This window comes from Sceloporus undulatus, unplaced genomic scaffold, assembly GCF_019175285.1.
Source record: "Sceloporus undulatus isolate JIND9_A2432 ecotype Alabama unplaced genomic scaffold, SceUnd_v1.1 scaffold_13, whole genome shotgun sequence".
Lineage (NCBI taxonomy): Eukaryota > Metazoa > Chordata > Lepidosauria > Squamata > Phrynosomatidae > Sceloporus > Sceloporus undulatus.
This window is the reverse complement of record NW_024802935.1, coordinates 4,701,104-4,721,497: the sequence shown is the minus strand read 5'-3', so window position 1 is coordinate 4,721,497 and position 20,394 is coordinate 4,701,104. Positions and strand designations below refer to the sequence as shown.

The window sequence follows — 20,394 nt, the reverse complement described above, 5'->3', positions numbered from 1 at the left end:
TGCTCTCATTTTAGGCCCAGAAGAGGTCTTTTTTTAAAAAAATAAAAAAATCTACATGAAGTAAGCAGTCCTTTTCTGTTGTTAAAAAGTTATTTCCTTGGCCTAAATCATGGAGGCCTAAAAGCACCCTGCCTTTCTCCCCAAACCAGGACTTGAGGGTGTATAAGTGTAGTTTTTTTTCTGAATTAGCTGCATTTTGTTCTTAGAGTAACAGGCAGCAAAGTACAAGAAAAAGTATACTTGAAATATAATGCATCATCTGCATAAGCAACACCACAATCTGCATTTTCTAAACAAGCACCTACTCGGATAAAGGGGTAGTGGAGGGATTTCTTCTAAATTCGCATAGAAAGACATCCCAATGCTCCACTGAACACCTCTGGTCTCATTCCCACATCCATTAAAATTAAACCAGAGTTACTACATTCTCATAAACCATCTTCCCTAGCTGCTCAGCTCAAACAGCCAAAGGATTTGTAGAACATAATAGAAACACTTCTGCAGCTAATGAAGGTTATTGGAATGGCCTGTTAGTAAAATATATTTCAGGGAGTTTATCTTTGATTTAGCTGAGTAGATTTGTGGCACTGCTACTTAGCAATATCAAGCCAAGGCACATGCTAGAGCAACTGGTCAAGGCAAAGCTCCGGAATACATGAAAAACAAAATATAAAGATCAATCAGCTAAAATATATGCAGAACATATATTATATAAAAATATAAGATATATTATGCTGAGCTTTTCAAAGCAGCATAATAAAACATGCCATTTTCTCTGCTGTCCTACAAACACCTTTTTATTTGGAGGGGAAATCCCTGCAAAATATAAAATAGCCTGTAAGATTAAAAGAAGAAGAAAGAGATTAATACAATGATACTGACAATTTAATTAAGAGCTAATTTTCAGACATTGCTAGAAAAAGAGATGGAAATGTCCTTTCAAATAGATTTTTTTTAAAAAAGGTGATTCATGAAATTGAATTCATTCAGTTAATTTGCTATATAAACAAATCACATTCCACTCCAGTGAACTAGCCTCCAGGTATCACAGAAAAATGTAGATACCAGATAGGAAAAACCAAGAACTTTCAGTTGCTGATGAAACAGCTGATAACTTTTTTAAAGAAATAATTTATTGGCTATAATTTTCAAAAATGAAAGCAATTTAGGAAGTTTCACTCATATTATCCTGAAGATGCTGCATGTATGTCAGAACAGTCAGTTAAAATGGAAATCTGGTTCAAGTCAAAAGAACCATACAAAATAAGAAAACTTGTGCAAACATTTGCACTTGAATTCACATGGTCCTATAATACTGTACATCAATAGTCATTCTCATACTTCTGCCTGCATAAGAGATTGTCCAAACAAAACCAAAAATGAAAGAAAGAAAAGAAAAGAAAAGAAAAGAAAAGAAAATTTCATCTTTCTTATTCAGTACTTTTGCATAAAGTGTAGAAACATCCATTCTATGAGTAGAAGTTAGTCTACAATTAGAGAAAGGCATCTTTGAATCCAGAGACAGTTTGTTTTCATACTCTGAGCTAGCGAAGTCTACTTATACCCCCCCCCCCCAATACACAGCAGTGCTTCAAAACAACAAATTTGTTTCCAGTCAAACTTAGGTATGTAAATTAGGCAAGATCAGATAATTTTACAATTTTTCTCTTTGCTGCATGGAAGACATTGAAAATGCAGTTTTGGAAGACTATTCACCATTCAGCAACTATGTGGTGCAAAAAAAAAAAAAGCATGTGCTTTTTCTGCGGGGAATGGCATTTTATGCACTGAAAATGATATCTCTGCACAGAAAATAAGTGTTCTGCACAGTGGCGTTCCTTAGGCTGGTGTCACCTTGGGGTGTCTGAGGGGGAGCAAACTGCCTTGCACTCCCCAACCCCAACCAGACCACTGCAGCCTCTTCCAAGGTCTTCAAGACCTGGCATGGCTGTTGCCGCCACACCAAACCCTTCCCACCCAAAGATGGCAAAAATCCCTCTGAAGAAACTTGCCAAGAAAATCCCATGAGATTTTGAACCCTTTCCACATTGGAAATGACTGGAAGAGCCACAAACCACCACTACCACTTGGAGTCAAAACTAATATGTGGCAAGACCTCTCCCCTTCAGCACACTAACTCAAAAACCCCACAACCTTTGCTTGCCACGACACAAACTCCACCTCACTCAACTATTGTCCAGCGACTCTTATGGGGGTAATTCTTGGCCACTGGAGGAGCCCCCTGCAGAGGGCCCCCCCACACCACTGCCTCCTTCCAAGGTGACAGCAAGGAGACCCAGTAGCCAGAAGAGATTGCAGGGCTTTCAGAGAAACTCCAGGCACGCCGTGGTGCATTCACTGGGTGCTCTTTTGAGACATCCCAAACTTTGGAGGGTGACTGTGCCTTCAGGATTCAGTGCATCATCAGCCATGCTGGATTGTGAAGCCCCCTCAAGGCCCCCCAAAGCTTTCAGATCCAGCATGGATTCTGCATTGGGGGGGGGTTGAGGACCTGGTGTGATCCTCACCCCACACACACCATAGAGATGCCACTGGTTCTGCACAGAAAAAGCTTTTTCTACACAGAAATGTTATTTTCTGTGCAGGAAATGTGTTTTCTTCATAGAAAAGTCTCTTTCGTTGTTTTCTGTGCTGAAATTTTAATCGACATTTAAAAAATCCATACGCCTTTTTCATGCTTAATAAATCCTGAATTGTGAAGATTTTCCATGCATGGTTTCTTGACACCTTTTCATTGTTTCTTGACACCATGGAGCCCTATTTTGGACCACTTTCAAATTTTCTTTCCATCCCTTGTCAAACTATGGACTGCAATAATGAAATGTACCATTGCAATGTATTTGCAATATATTTTTTTTAAAAATGCAAATACCATCATCTGAAGGCAGGCTAATAATATTCAGAATGGCAACAGACATAGAGAATTTAACTCTGTCCCCAACTACTGCTATCTTGAAGAAAATCCCTCCTGTAAAGCGGGAATTTCCACTACGAAGAGATCCCTTCATAGGTGCAAGAAAGAAAGTATCATCCCAGTGTAAACACCAGTTTCTGGGAAAGGGTTTCCCCCAGGATCATCTTAAATGCAAATATGCATTTAAGTTCATGTTTTCTTTTATCCTTAATTACTTTGCTAATTTGTTTATCAAGAAATCAGCTTTGATCTAACACAGCTTTTTTAAGACTGTCAGCTCTAAGGGAACCCTTTCCAAGGTGACATATTTGGAACAAAAGTCTGAGATGAGTTGTACAGGATTCTTTGGAAGAGCCAGTTTCTGAAATCTCAAGGTCAAACTATCCCTTATTCCTAATACATCTTTAAATGCAACAAAGAGACAAGAATATCACATCCCTGCTGTTTTTCCAGTTACAGCTGCCTACTCAAGTTGCTGTTTGCTGTTAATAGCAAATAGCAACTGGGAAGTGGGGAAATTTCAGCTGGAAAATGGCACATATGGTTCCCCATGCACCTGTTTTTAAGTAAAACAGAATAAGTGGGAGCATCCCAGTTCTGAGATTCAATGACCTGTTTGTATCATCTGTAAGTTAAGCTTCAAGAACCTCTTGGTTTTCAGGCAAGATTTTGGAGGCCAGGAATGTTCAATAACAATGAGGAGTAAAAGCTTCACATTAATATGGAATTGGGCTTCTCAGATGCAGTGTGGCATAGAAACTGTACATAAAATCTCAAAGATGTAACATGAACATTTCAGGCTCTATGTTTCTTCCAATGTGGACACGTTTTTGTAGAGTTACTAACAGTGACTGGAGCACTGTTTCGAGCCACATGTGGCCACCATCTACCGTAAAGAACAGTGACAGTTCATGCAGAACTCTGTTTTGATTTAGACATGTTGGAACCAACTTTCATCTTGTGCTATACAACATGAACAAGTCTCCCTTGCAGGGAAGATTAGTAATGTATGAAAATTGCCTTCCCCAATTGAACAATAAAGTTAACTAAAGAAAGAGCCTATCTTCAAATGTTTTGAAAATGCATTACAATGGGATTTGTATTCCATACATACACACTCAGGTGGTAAAACAGTCTCCTTCATCAGACTTAGTGGTGATGACTGCATGATTTTTCTTAAAGTATTCTTTATTGGATAAGTCTCCAGACCATTTCAATATGGCAAAAGCAAGAATAGCTAAAATAATAAAATACCAGCAATTATATAGAATTAAAACCATAAAAAGGCCATTCAAACCATCTGTACAAAAACAAAAACCCTAGACTAATCCTTTTTCTACTTGCTTTCTTAAAGGCAAATGGTGGTTGCTCATGAAACATCCTGTACACCAGGAGTCAAGAAAGTATGGCCTATGAGTAGCATGCCATCCCAAGGCCAATTATTGCAGCCCCTGAAGCTCCACAGCAGTCCCACAAAGCTGCTCAAGACCTCCTATTTTTTCAAAAAAGGTCCAATTTTCAGGCAATTACTCTCTCTCTGAATATTATGCCAAACCAAAAAACAAAATGAAAATAAAACAAGGTCTGCAAGTGTGATGATTAGTTTTTCCTTACCACTCAGAACTACCCAACTCATTTTTGGCTATGGATTAGCTTAAATGGTGATGCATAAAAAGTGATGCAATATTACTTCCAGTGAACCCAGTTGTGCATGTAGATCTCCTGCTTCCTATGCAGCTGTACATTTCACTGTGCAAAATACATTGCTATGTGCGGTGTGTGTATGTATGTATGTGAGTAAGTAAGTAACAAAATACATTGACACACAAAGCTGCATTCTTTCTTCCAAACATTTATCTTACCTCAGCTTCTTCCAGGGCTAGCTGAATTTCTGATTTTTCTTGCTCAGCTTGTTTCTTCATCTTTTCTATCTCATGAAGGCTCTTGTTCCCTTCACTAATTTGGTCTGTTAGATCTGCGATTTCCTCTGAAGAGATTTTAAAAAATAGCAGTCATAAGAGACTATAGGGATCTGAAAGTCCTAAACGCACCAAATTGTTCCTGATTTGGTTCCCATCTGTCAGAGGGAAATACATTTTCAAAGCTCTTTTAATACAAACTGCTACCTTGAAGTTAAGACATATTTTTGAATGTTTATAATACTGCATATGCCCCCCAGAATCAATGTGGTGTAGTGGTTTGAGTGCTGGACAAGGACTTGGAGTGACCAGTATTTGAATCCCTACACATACTCTCTCAGCCTTAGCAAGGCATAGGGCCATGTCTGCATGGTCCAAATAAAACATCCTTTCCCATGGTGAGTAGTCCTAACAACACAGGGCTCTATCCTCATTTCTGGTGGGAACTGTCTGGACAATGTTCAGCCAGTTCACCACTAAATCTGCTATACATAGCAGTACAGTTGGCCCTTCTTATACACAGATTCAAGCATCCACAGTTTGAAAATGTTCAAAAAAAGTAAAAATTTCAAATATCAAACCTTGATTTTCCATTTTTTATAAGGGACACCATTTTGCTATGTTATATTTAATGGCACTTGAGCATCCACAGATTTTGTTATCCATGGGGGATCTTGGAACCAAACTCAGCGTATAACAAGGGTCCACTGTGTATAAAACCTCATTGTTTGCCCTAGATCTTTCCAAAAAGTTCAGAGCCCTCCATTGTGAGGCAGGGTGGCTGGTTACAACACACCTCCCCATGTCTGCTAGCATTGCCACAGGTTTCTTGCACTGAAGGGGGTACGAGGTGCCCAGCATCAATCACATGGCTGGGTGCCTTTTGTTCTGACTTCAGAACAAGTGACTTGTATTAGTGGCAATGGCAGGCACAGCGGGATACATATTTGCACAGCCATCTGCATTGCAACAGGAGTGCCAGTGTAACAGGGGATATTGGGGTAGTGGACCTGGCTATACTGTCTCAGTCCGAGAGAAAAGCAATGACAAGACCTCTTGGAATTAGTCTTGCCAAGATAGCCCTAGGACAGGATTACTGTAAGTGAAAGTCAATTTGAAGGCATATAACAACAACAACAACATGCCCCCCAAGCATATTTTAAGTTTAGGTTTTTTTTAAAAGTTATTATTTTCTTTTTTTAAAAATGCATAGGTCCTGGCAGGACAATGTGACTCCCTAGCACCTGGCAGTTTCATGCCCTGCTCTACTGGTATCCATTTTCCTGCATACCCATCCTGTAATAATAACAATTATTATTATTATTATTATTATTATTATTATTATTATTATTAACCTTTATTTATAAATTGCTGTAAAGTTACACAGCACTGTACATACAATCTTTTTAATTAGACGGTTCCCTTCATTTATATTCATGATATTTGATGCCAGCTTCTGCCAACCTAGCAGTTCAAAAGCATGTAAAAGTGCAAGAAGATAAATAGGTACACTTTGGTGGGAAAGTAACAGCTTTACTTTAATGTTTTAGCATTCCATGCACCTCGGCATTTAGTCATGCTGGCTGGCATCCTTGGCTTAGTAACGGAGATGAACACCACTCCCTACAGTCAGATACAACTAGACAATCTTGTCAAAGGGAAAACATTTACCTTTTTTACCTTTACCTTTTACATTACAATATTAGAAGAACTTTGGCATGTTACATGCTACCTTTTCACTGTGTTTCTTTAGTTTGGGTTTTAAAGAATAACAATAACTTGGGACTGAGAAGAGAGCAACATAAGACTTTTTTTAAAAACCTGTTAAAATGTTTCTAAAAATGGTCTTTAAAATTATGTTACATTGTAACTGGAAAACATTACTAATTTTACCCCAATAAAGTAATTTGATTCTCCCTCACTGTGTTACCTTTGAAGCATGACTTCATTATACTCACATTTTTTTTAAAAAAAGCCAATTTTTTTTAGCATTAATGAAACTATTCTGTTGCTTCCAATTTAGCTCTCAGTCTGACTTAACTTGCTTAACTTCTTAACTTGCTTAAGAACATGACCTACCCTGGAGATTCTTGTTTTCTCTTTTTAGGGTCTCCAGATTGTCCAAGCTTTCTTCATAGGCATTCTTCAACTTAAATAACTCTGTGCTAAGGCTTCGGGCTTCCTTCTGGGCAGCTTCAAGTTCCGCCTGGGACTCCTCATACTTCTGTTTCCATTCAGCAATAATCCTGTCAAAATTACGCTGCTTCTTGTCAAGGGCTGCTGCTGCTGAGTTAGCCTTTTCCAGATCAATCATCATGTCCTCCAGCTCATTCTGCAATCTGTGTTTTGTCTTTTCCAAAGAAGAGCATTTGGCATTGGCTGCTTCAATGGCTTCCTCAGCCTCCTGTAGACGAGCTGCCAGCTTTTTCCTAACCAAAGAGATGGGTATAGAATGACCAACAACAATGACAAGACAAAGCAGTGTCATTTTCATTTAAGCAGCCAGATTTAATTGTTTCCTGTAAAAGGGCTCATGATCATTTACAACTTAAAAGAATAGGTCACAATTTACGAAATATCTTCTTGTTATTTTACATAGTGCTATTGATGTACATATACATGCTGCATTTTTTAAGAGAAAAGGATATGAAAAGAAAGAAGAAAATAAACAAATTAAATACTGGCTCTTTCACATACTGTCCAGCTCTCCCAGTTTGGCTAGGACAGTCTCAATTCGTCCGCTATCTTTTTCAAATGTCCTAGTTTCCCTCTCCATTTACCCCACTTCCCCCTTTGTCCACAGCTTATTTTAAACAGTGAGTGCAAATTGCACTCAGTTCACTCAACAGAGAAGAGAGGAGAGGAGGGGAAGAATCCTTCCCTTCTCACTGTACTCAGCAAAGCTGCAACATCTCCTAGCTTGTATGTTGTTCCTTATTAATAACTTTTGCCATCTTGACCACCCTCTGAAGTTGTTTGGCTACATGTCCCAGTTTTCATCTTTGAAATTTTGGATGGTATGCAACTATCTCAGAGTATTCCTTGCCTGGGAAAACCCTCTGAAATTCACGAGGTCACGAGGTCACCATAAGTGCAATTTGAAGGTGTGCGCGCATGCGCACACACACGCTTTCATTATGTTATATTATGATGTTACACAGGGAAACTACAGGAGACCTTTTTTTCTGGATCAGATGAAGCACCCAAATCAATTTGGTGCCATCGCTTTACCTCTGATGTGGCCAAATAGAATGGCGATGTTTGTAAGAGATCAGGAGCTAAATGGCAGTTGGGTCCAAGGAACTGGGGTCAGTTCCAATGTTATCAAGACTGTGAATGGCTTCTCTACATTTTGGACTAAAAACCAACACAGATTCATCACTCTACTGAGCCACCAGCTGAACTGAAAGAGGAAATGTCATCTCACCTCTCCTTTTCAAGATGGTGATATGGCTGCTGACTAAAGCTGTCAGAAGACAGAGAAAAGGCAGAATTACTCAACACCTTCTTTGCCACAGTCTTCTCAGAAAAGGCAAAGGGTGCTCAACCTGAGGATAATGGAGCAGAGGACAGAATAGGGGAATTTCAGCACAGAATAAGTAAAGAGATAGTAGAGGAACACCTTATTAATCTAAATGAATTTAAGTCTCCGGGACCAGATGAACTCCATCCAAGGGTATTAAAAGAACTGGCAAATGTAATATCGGAGCCATTGGCAATAATCTTTGAAAACTCCTGGAAAACAGGAGAGATCCCAGCAGACTGGAGGAGGGCAAACGTTGTCCCCATCTTCAAAAAGGGGAAAAAAGAGGATCCCAACAATTATCGTCCAGTTAGTCTGACATCAGTACTAGGAAAGATTCTGGAGCAGATCATTAAACAGAGAGTCTGTGAACATCTAGAAGGCAATGCCATAATCACAAAAAGTCAACATGGGTTTCAGAGAAACAAGTCATGCCAGACAAACCTAATCTCTTTCTTTGATAAAATTATCAGCTTGGTAGATGAAGGGAATGCTGTGGATATAGTATATCTTGATTTCACTAAGGCCTTTGACAAGGTTCCCCATGACATTCTTGCAAACAAGCTTGTAAAATGTGGGCTAGACAAAGGAACTGTTACATGGATCTGTAATTGGTTGACCGGCCGAACCCAAAGGGTGCTCAACAATGGCTCCTTTTCATCCTGGAGAGAAGTGACCAGTGGGGTCCCACAGGGCTCTGTCCTGGGCCCGGTGCTATTCAACATCTTTATCAATGACCTGGATGACAGAATTGGGAGCATACTTATCAAATTTGCAGATGACACCAAATTAGGGGGAATAGCTAATACCCCAGAGGACAGCATCAAGATTCAAAATGACCTGAATAGACTAGAAAGCTGGGCCAAAGCTAACAAAATGAAATTCAACACGGAGAAATGTAAGGTATTGCACTTAGGGCGGAAAAATAAAATGCACAGATATAGGATGGGTGACACCTGGCTGAATGAAACTACGTGTGAAAGGGATCTAGGAGTCCAAGTAGACCACAAGTTGAACATGAGTGAACAGTGTGATGCGGCAGCTAAAAAGGCCAATGCTATTTTAGGCTGCATCAATAGAAGTATAGTATCTAGATCAAGAGAAGTAATAGTGCCACTGTATTCTGCTCTGGTCAGGCCCCACCTAGAATATTGTGTCCAGTTCTGGGCACCACAATTCAGAAAGGACATTGAGAAACTGGAGCGTGTCCAAAGGAGGGCGACAAAAATGGTGAAGGATCTGGAAACCATGCCCTATGAGGAACGACTTAGGGAGCTGGGGATGTTTAGCCTGGAGAAAAGAAGGTTAAGAGGTGATATGATAGCCCTGTTTAAATATTTGAAAGGATGTCATGTTGAAGAGGGAGCAAGCTTGTTTTCTGCTGCTCCAGAAAACAGGAACCGGAACAATGGATGCAAGCTACAGGAAAAGAGATTCCACCTGAACATTAGGAGGAACTTCCTAACAGTAAGGGCTGTTCGACAGTGGAATGCACTTCCTCGGAAGGTGATAGAGTCTCCTTCCTTGGAGGTCTTTAAACAGAGGCTGGATGGCCATCTGTCAGGGATGCTTTGATTTGGATTTCCTGCATGGCAGGGGGTTGGACTGGATGGCCCTAGTGGTCTCTTCCAACTCTACGATTCTATGATTCTATGATTCTATGATTCTTAACCTTTCTTTTTTTGTACGGGGGAAACAAAATGAAGAATGATAGCCAAGCGGAGTATATCACACAACCTGAAAACTGTACCCAAACAATAATTGAAATACCTCATGGAAGGCTGAGATCTAAGCCTTGCATTGTGTTGCATGAGAATTATTTATCTTTGCATGTGAAGGCCAAATAATAAAAGGTTTACATCCTCCTGGATCTCCTATAAAATTCTATATTTGAATTAAGCCAATTAAACAATTCAGGAGCCTCATCAGGAGCCTCATCAGGAGCCATTCCTAGACTGTCACTCCTCCTCACCCAAAGGATACACATGGAAACACAGGAGGCCCCACCCTTGTGAGATCTTACTTGGCATCTTCTAGTTCTTCAGTCCTTTGGATAGCATCTGTTTCATATTTAGTTCTCCATTGCGCCACTTCCGCATTTCCCTTAGAAAGGGCCCTCTGTAGCTCAGCCTTAGCTTCCTGCTCCTCCTCAAACTGCTCACGTAGCAGATCACAATCATGGCGAGCAGCTTGCAGAGCATGGGCCAAAGCATTCTTGGACTGTGGGGCAGAACCAGAGGGTGGTATTTTATAACAGGCTGCAATGGACAAAGGACCAGGTCTTGCAGTGGATGCACACTTTAGCTCACATTTCTACATTCTTTTCTCCCACTGGTTGCTTTACAACAGCTCTCTTAAACTTTAACAGCAATCATGGATTTTCCCAATCTTATAGGTGCTCTAATCCCTGACATTTTGTATTTTATTCATACTTACAGACAAGACAAGCCCCCAGCTTGTGCGAATCAGTGCAATTCTGGTGCACTTGCTTCAGGAATGCCATTCTGTACCAGCAGAAGGACAAGATCTTAAGAGAGAGTAGTCATTTTGGGCTGACTCAGATTCATGCTGGGATTCTTAATCAAAGCATTTACCTTGGTCTCTTCCTCCAGCTGCCTTTTAAGTTCATCTATTTGTTGAGTGAAAGACAACTTCCCTCGGGAAAGTTGGTTTATAAGCGATTCTTTCTCTTCCAGCTGTCTCGTGAATTCACCTGCCAGAGGGTTATCACAAAAAAGATAATGAATAATAAGTTTCCTATAAGAGGAAAAGGAGGGGGAGAGGGCTATGCTCAGAAGCAATTATTCCACAAGCAAAGGTAGCACACCCCCTTTGTTTGCTCTGAAGGCTCACAGAAGGTAGAATAGGCATTTCATGGTGCAGGCCATGCACAGGTTAGGTCACATTTTGTCAATGTTAGGTTTATATGAAGCCTCTTTAAAAGCCTCTAAATACATTGAAAGGCATAGGAGAAAAACCCAGGTACTTGATGGCAAGCTATAAAAATATCCATATTTTTCTCACAGTGGTGATGGATGTCTTGCTTCATATAAGTGTGTAGCCCAAATATAAAGGCTTTATTATATACTCTCCCATTACAGCATGACTCTTCTATGGTTTTTCTTCTGTGTGAAAATGAAAGTTAGCAAAAATTGGCAGAAGAGTGGCTCTAAGATTACTTAGGGTGCAGCTACACTGTAGAAATAATGAAGTTTAGCAAAAGTTTAAGTGCGGTAGCTCCATCCTGGGATCTGTAGCTTTGCAAGCTGTTTAGCCCTGTCTGCCAAAGTGTTGGTGCCTCACAGAACTACAGATCCTAGGATTTTGTAGGTTGCAGCCATGGCAGTTAAAGTGATGTCCAACTGCATAATTTCTAGATAGATAGATAGATAGATAGATAGATAGATAGATAGATAGACAGCACTTGAGTCCTCCTTGGCTGTATTTCCTTGTTGGAGTAGACATGAACAAAGAGGAAATTTTATTCATATGAGTTTGACTCAACTTTAATTCATTGTCCAAAAGTATGAAACTTTTGGGATATTGAACCCATTAGGTAGTATCATTTCCCAACATATTAACTATGACAGAAACTTATTATTATTATTATTCACAAATAACGATGAAAAGCTTCTCTCATGATGGAACTTTGGGGTATGCTATTAAGTGAAAATTTAATGGCCATGTAGAAACTTCTTAGAGGAGAAAGTAGGACAGAAATGTTTATAGATTTATGCTGGTCATTTATTATTTTTAAAAAACATGCATCTGCTATCCAGGGACCATCAATATAAATACTGGGAAAAGATGCTACAAGGTCTTTGATACTGCTGGATCTTGCAAACCCAAGAATGTTCACTACCAAAAGAAGAAAAATATACACTTTTTTTTTTTTTTGCAGTGGTGGATATAATGTGATTTTTCTCATATGGTGCTGTATTTATGATCATCATTTAACATTGTTATTTTTTATGAAGTAAACAAATAAAACTATTTTGTTCTCTAAAAACCTTTTGCTTCATTTGACTGGTGTTTATATTTATGGTAGTTTCTCAATTGTATGTTTTACAGAGCTTGGCACGTTTTTGTTTGTTTGTTTGGATTACTCTCAGAATCACATAGCCAACATAGCTTCTAAAACCTATAGTTCTCAACAAAGTAACTCTTCTGAGTTCTGGTTTTATATAACAAGCTGCTCTCAATCAAGACTGACAAGTTTTGAATAAATGTCTTGAATGAAGGGACACATGTCAAGTGAATGCATGAACACTAAAAAATTCTGAAAAGGTTATGATTTTATCTTTTGTGCCTTCAACTTAAGGCACAAGGTGAACCCATGAATTTCATAGGAATTCAAGGAATCCTTAGAGGTGATTCCAAGATTTGTAATGGGTAAAAAACTCTTTAGAAGATATCCATGGCTTGTGTACAGGGGGATCAGTGAATCTAATGAGGACTAAACATGCTTAGTGGCATAGAATGCTGACTAACAACTGGGGAAAACCCTCAAACAAATTGCTCTTAAAATGCTCTAGTTTCTTTCCTCCTCTCACTTTCTCCATTCGCTGACAGCTTACTTCACTTGATGCAAACTAAGTTTAAAAAAAAAAGTATTTTGCACTCAGAAGATAAAGAAAAAGAAAAATGAGAGGGAGAAATCATGAGCTTCCCAGCAGACTCAGGAGATTATCCCATGGAGGTTAAAAATGGGAGAAAAATGGAATGTTCCCATCATTATAGTGCAATTGCAAGAAGATTTTCACTCGACGTTGTGGCCATCCAGTACTTCTCCCATGAATAACCTGGAATTGCCCTGTAACTTCTTATTAATGGGGAAGCTCCATGAATGGTTTGCCAACAGTGCTTCATTCACACTATTGCAAATGCACAGAAGCTAATAATGATGCATTTGTGCTATCAGGGAGAGCTATTGGGGAGCTTTGCCCAGACTGCACTTCAACATAGGCAATTCACTCTTATTGCTAGGATCATTTTCGGAGGAGATCTATGTCTTATTTTGAGATATAGGGCACTATTTTATTTGAACTCAGTATATATCATGTTGTTAAATATAGAGGTTTAATTTTGTTCTGTTTGGGACAGAACCATATTTTTCGGACATGTGCAGTAGCCCAATAATGACACATGCACAAAACATCCAATGACGATATACTAACATTACAGCAATGCGATCGGCTTTTGTATATGGAACGTGACTGAATTTTTGTTTCGCTTTTATTTCACTGTTATAGCGCAACTGCATGACCATGCAGATCACCATTGTGCTATGCTTTATAGCACAACTGTTGTGGAATTGGCCCTAGTCTGATAATCTCCATAGGCAAATGCAAACTGTTGCAGCATCTCCTAGCTTGTATGTTCATCCTCACCACATTCTGATATTGTTTAGCTACACACATCCCAGTTTTCATCTGTGAAATGTTAAAGTTCCAGATCTCATACTGTCAACTGTGACTGGCATTTGATCATAATGTTCCAGCCAGGATTCTTCCCTAGTCCTGTTTGGAGATCTCTGGCAGTTTCCCATTCAAACACAGTTCCAACCCTGATTAACTTCTGAAATCAAATGAGATCAGATGTGTTCAGTAGATTACTTACAAGAGGGAACTGCAATTAAATGTTCTTTAGGATTCTAACTACGTCTTTCAATTCCCTCTACTTTCCAGCAACTTCTGTACTATTATTGCTAAATCTATCACACAAGGCTTCACCATGGCTGCAGAGTAAGCTCAGTGAAAAATAATACAGGTTGAGTATCTGATATGTGTGGGACTGGAAGTATTTCAGACTTCAGGGTTGTTGTTGTTTTTGAATTTTGGAATATTTGCATATACATAATGAAGTATCTTGCAGATGGGACCCAAATCTAAACACAATATTCATTTATGTTTCATATACACCTTATACACATAGCTTGAAAGTAGTTTTACGCGATATATATTTTTAATGATTTTGTGTATGAAACAAAGTTTGGATACACTAAACTATTGAACTTGTGGTGTCATATTGGTACTCAAAAGTTTTTCAATTTTGGAGTGTTTTCAGATTTTGGATTTCCAGATAAAGGATACTCAATCTGTAATAATAATCTTTGTTTTTCCTCTGCTCTTCCTACAAATTCTACTGGTATAATTTCAAGTTGGATGTTTTAACACTTAAAAAAACAACTCTACAAGACAAAATGGGGGAGGGGGATGATTGCTTTCCTACAATCAGTTGGGCTGGTATTGCCTCAAGTCCTTGGGAATCTAATACAATGTCAGAGAAAAGAGGCCTCTAGTTGGGAAAAGATGTTGGAAAGCAGTTTTTGTAAGGTGAACATGAGTAGGTCTTCTGTAAGCAATGAACAATGTGTATGGCGAGAACAGTACACTGTGCATTAGAAACATCCCAAACCTGATACAGTGCAAATCAGCATTAGCAGTAATGACAGGATGATAGGAGATTGTTTTGTACTGTGGCATATTATTAGTCCATTAACTAGAATGTAGAAAAGCAACATCTTTTGACTAGAGCCATAGAATCCTTCACCCAGCAGGGCCTCATCATCCATTTTCAGGGGCAGTGTTGAGATGCAGGGATAGACTGCAGTCCAAAAAAGTGGCTTTCCCAAGTAAACCACAGTGTGATATAAATCAGCCAAACAGAATCTTGGGCTGACAGTGTTCCCCGCTCCCTCTTTGTGGTTCTAGTGATCTCTTTCACCAGGGATGGGCAAATGCAGCCCATGGCCCATAGCTCTACAACTAGCAAAATTAAAATTATATCTTTAATTACAAGATCATATGCACAGCCCAGATGTATTTACATGTACATAGTTTAAATAAAGTGAAAATCTGATATGATTTCACATTTTAAAATAATATTTAGAAATAATTTAAAAAATTATTTTTTAAAAAATAAGACTTGGGGTTTCCCCATTCTCCTCCCACTGAGCCACATCCCATTCATCTCTTTAGCATTTTAAAGGGATGCAGGTGAACACCATAGTCCATTTCTGCCAAAAGGCAAATGTCTGTGGATCAGTAGTGTCACACACACACCCCTTGGAGTATCACCTGGTACATTGGCACAACATGCACCCCTTAGTGACACTCCTGCACACATGCAAATTTAAAGTGTCTTAGGTGTTAACTTCAGAATTCCTGTGTTTGTAACTATGTTTGTTCAGCATACCATTCTCTGTTTGCAGCTTTCCTTTTTGGGTGGTGAGGTCATTCACCACACGGGTCATCTCATCCACTTTCATTTTTGCTTCATTGAGATGGTCTTCCAAAGTGCGACAGAGTTTCTCTGCATTCGACTAATAGAGTTGGGGAAAAGATAATCAAACGTCATTACAATAAAAGTGCATTGCTCACCATTTCTTCCCCTTAAAAGGTTACTCTCTGACATTAAGAACCATTAGTGGCACACTTGCTTTCTCTATAACAGAAGAAAAAATATTCTTGCAGAAAGCAATAAAAACACAGAAAGTAAAACACAATCCAGCTAACAGGCAGGCTACAATCCTACACAACCTGAAAAAAATTGGCTTATGAACAAATAGCAAAAATGAAAAAGGCAATTTTAAAATAAGAAAAAACAATATGTCAATAGGTGTGCCAGGACTTTTTTTTAAAAAAGTTCTATTTTATTATATAACAAACAAAAATTGAATTATTATAAGAAACTGCATCATTAAAAAACATACTCCTTTATCATACATCATAAGCTTGGGATACTGTTTAAAAAGTTTTACGCACTATTACACAACTAGAAGCATAACCTGACAAATGAGCATCAGATATCTCATTTTCTGACAAGAATCACTAAGACATTATTTTTCACAGTTAGTCTTTTACTGGAGTCATACCAAAAACACAACCCTACAGAGCTCCTATATGATAGTGGGAGGCAAATGGAAGGGAATCATCCATTTAATTAATAATAGCTTTGAAATATTGAACTGAATTGATGTGACGGGAAAACTTCACATTGATTTAAACAAAATTACACATCTGAGAGCCATAAACACATGGCTGCTAACCTCTCTTAGCAGTAGGGGGGAAATTAAATATCCCCAGAGGAATATTTTACAATTCTTCTCTATATCATTTGTTAAAGGTAAATGTGATGAAAGCTTTCCAAAGATGGTTATGTAAAAAACAGATTTCAACTTCCTCCTCCTCCCCATCAGTATTAGATTTTAGCTTTAGTTTTTTGAATAAGAACAGACTGTTTTTCAGAGCAGTCTGTGAATTGCTTTGTAAGTGTGTGTGTGGTTATCAGACTATTTACTAACAATTACTAGTTTTTAATTCACCAGAACGATCTAGAAGGAAATGCAAGATCTAAGAGAGGGTTTCCAGCAAAGTTTAAAAGCCTCTATCTCAGAGGTTATCACATATGGAGAGCCTTATCAGATACAGTCAGCCCTCTGTATCCACAGATTCAACCATCCATGGCCCAAAAACATTCCCCTCCACAAGAAAGAAAGAAAGAAAGAAAGAGATCCAAAAAGCAAACCCTGATTTTGCCATTTTATATAAGGGACACCATTTTACTACACCATGGTATATAAAGGGACTGGAGCATCCATGAATTTTGGTATCCGGGTGTGGTGCAGTTGTCTGAGCATAGGATTTGGATTCTGAAGTTCAGAATTTGATTCCCCACTCGGCCATGAAAACCCATTGTCCGCATGGCCCAAAATGTATATGCCAATTTATTTTAACAAAGCAGGCCAATGCCCACGGGCCAGGATCAGGTAGACCAGACACTGATCTGGCAGTTCTGGTCTGATCCCAGCACAAAAGGGCCTCAGCATGGGTCAAAAGGGCTTGCTGAAACTCCACAGTAAACCCCAACATACCAGATTGCCCCATGTGTGCCTTACCTTCTACCACCATTGCTGCTACTGAGAAGACCCTTGTTGCTGCATCTCATGTGGAAACATGGTGCCTGGCCATATAGGTGCAGCTGGCACTCTGCTTCCATGTCAGACGTGGTGACAGGGGTTTTCTCAGTACAGTAGTAGCAATGGCAGGGGAAGGTAAGGGGTGCATGGTGCAGGTTTATGGCGTGGCGATGGGCAGGCATGTAAACACCCACCTGTCCCCATGCTGGCCTGAAGATTGACCTGGGTTAGAAACCAGGCCAGCATCATCATCATAAACATCATAATCTCTGACTTCTACTTAGTATCAGGCTTGGCCCATGCTATCCTGGCACATCTGCTCAGTCCCTGTGTGATCTTGAGTGAGTTACACCATCATAATAATCAGCCTGGGATAAAATCAAGAAAATTCCAATAGCTGACCCAATATGATGAATATTCTAGAGTTGGAAGGAACATAGTAAAATGAGCAATGACAAATTGTAAGTTGTTTGTAAAGGCAAGGGCAGATCAAAGGGAGACCTTGGGCTAACAAGTTGGGAAAGGCTGGCTCATAGAGGCAGGGTGGACTGGGAGAGACAAACGTTTTTCTGTCATCATTCTCTTCACTATACACTCTACCATCTCTGTCTTTATCCTTCCATCGATTACTGCATACTTTACACTGCACAGTGATTTAGCCGAAAGGTCCCCTCACTCTGTGAGCAGAAAGCACGTAAGGAAATGTTTTTAACCATAAGGACTATAAGTATACTCAAGAGCCATTAGAATGTTAAACCAAATGCTTCTTTAAAAGCCAAGCTTTTATAGAGCATCTAGAACAGCACAGAGGGCTGATTTATTTTCAGCTGGCCAAGATTAGATTTTTTATAAAGTAATATGCAACATTCAGTGAAGGGTTTTGTTTGTAGCCAACCCAGATCAGATTGGTGCTTAGACTGAAAGGCGGCTATACCTTTCCTTTGACCAGCTGCTCCATATTGGATGATAGGTCATCCACTTCCAGCTTCAGCTCACTTTTCTCCTTCTCCAGCTTTTGCTTGACTCTCTGCAGGTTGTCTACTTGCTCCCCAAGCTCTGCCATGCTGTCTGCATGCTTCTTCCTTAACGTGGCAGCTGTTGCCTCATAGTGCAATGTGGCCTCTTCAAGATCCCGCCGGAGTTTCAAAAATTCTGCTTCCCGTTTCTTGTTCATCTCCAGCTGTGCTGAAGTGGCACCCCCTGCCTCTTCAAGCCGCTCACTTAACTCTTCCAGCTCTCGAGCCAGGTCTGATCTCTGCTTTTCCACTTTTGCTCGGGCAGCTCTTTCAGCTTCAAGCTCTTCTTCCAGCTCCTCTATGCGAGCCTGTCAGACAGAGAAAAAACGTGGATGACATGCCATAGTGCCATCACTTAAAAATGGGTTGTATCCCATGTTAGGCTAGTAGGGAAAGCACACAAGGTGGAAGTGGCTATGTGTATAAGATATATACGAAACATAAAAGAAATTTTGTGTTTAGACTTGGGTCCCTACACTTCTATTTGCTTATACAGGTATTCCAGAGTCCAAAATATCCAGAATCCAGACTACTCCTGGTTCCAAGCATTTTGGACAAAGGAGACTCAATCTGTATTTGGAAAGTAAGATGCAATAGAAGTGTGGTGTTCTATTACTGTTCTCTGTCACCTTATAATGAAGGAGAGGAGGGTGAGTGAGTAAAGGCAATATTTTGTGGACCCTGTCCATGTTTCACCTCTGGACTGAAACTGCCAACACCGATTAGTCACACATTCCACCCTCAGAATTGCAGAATGATTAATGGCACATCCCATACCCTCCAGAGGAAAACATAGAACAACTCTGGCAGCTGCAAAACTAAGAAGGTCATAGAGCCTCCATGGATCAGCAGCCAAGGGGACTTTTTCAATCCCTCAAAGAATTCTTACTTCTGTACAAACTTCAGAACCAATGTTACACATCACTGCAGCTCACATATTCTTCCTACATACTGTTTGCTTACAAACTCACAAGCCCCCAGATGCCACCAACAACATTAGAGTCAAAGGCAAAAGCTTCTTTCCTCCCATCAAGGATCTGCTGTGTACAAACCTTTCCCTTCCTGTTATTGCTCTTACCTTTGCAAGTGTCACTCTTTGTATTATAGGAACACTAATCCCACAATCAAATTTGAGAACAGGATCGTATACCTGTTGCCAACAGTCTCTATTTCAAATCTGGCAAGATAAGTCTAATGATTCAGGGTAGTGAACAATATTGTCCAAATGCAGTTGCAGTAACTTGGACAGTTCCTTTAAAGTTCAAACTTAACCCTGGAACAGATTCACCACCTCCACTGACATCAGAGTCATCCACTTCCTGCTTTTCAGACTGTTTCACCATTTCACTTACAGTCGGCCCTCTGTATCCCTTGATCCTACATTTACAGATTCAACCATCCACTCTTTTAAAACATTTTTTAAAAAATTCCCCCAAAAGCAAAGTTTGATTTTGCCATCTTATATAAGGACACCTTTTTAATGTGCCATTGTATATAATGGGACTTGAGCACCTACAGATTTTGATATCCACAGGTGCTTCTGAACCAAAACCCATCAGATTCTAAGGGCCCACTGAATAGCGGTATATAAATAAAACAAATTATTATTATTATTATTATTTCATAAACTTCTTTCTTCGTTGGGGAACATATTGATTCATGCAATGCATAATTTTGAGTCTGAAATTTGCTGTCATGAGGTGATACTCACTGACCTGAGTGGAAAAAGGATTATAGATAAATTCATGGAGCTCTGGCCTACTACTGGCTATTGAGAGTGATGACTAAGGCCCTATGAAGACTGGCACTTTGGGCCAGCATGGGGGCAGAGTTGGGGCGTAGTGTCCTCACAACGCATGCGACTCCACCCCCAAGTGCTGTGATGCACGCATCGCTCTACATAATGTCATCGTCACTGCACTCCTCTGGTGCTGCTTCCACATGATGCATCACTGAAAGAGTGCTGCATAGCCACGCCACCACAGCTATTGCACCCTTTCCAGGGCACAAAAAGGAGCTGCTTTTTGCAGCTCCTTTTTGTGTCCTGGAAAGGCCGGATTGGAGTCACAGTGTGAGGTTGC

At 39.7% G+C, this 20,394-nt stretch overlaps 1 protein-coding gene across 2 annotated transcripts in view; it reads right to left on the bottom strand.

The window, feature by feature from the left end:
* The window catches only part of LOC121917248 (myosin heavy chain, cardiac muscle isoform-like), a 115,973-nt gene that overhangs the window by 22,664 nt on the left and 72,915 nt on the right, over nt 1–20,394 (bottom strand). For both annotated transcript variants that reach the window (XM_042443015.1, XM_042443016.1), the window contains 6 exons: nt 18,232–18,621; nt 15,575–15,701; nt 10,972–11,090; nt 10,401–10,597; nt 6,934–7,283; nt 4,798–4,922 (listed from right to left, as the gene is read on the bottom strand). In XM_042443015.1, the coding sequence (XP_042298949.1) occupies nt 4,798–4,922; nt 6,934–7,283; nt 10,401–10,597; nt 10,972–11,090; nt 15,575–15,701; nt 18,232–18,621 (1,308 nt within the window). The remainder of the gene's footprint in view (nt 1–4,797; nt 4,923–6,933; nt 7,284–10,400; nt 10,598–10,971; nt 11,091–15,574; nt 15,702–18,231; nt 18,622–20,394) is intronic.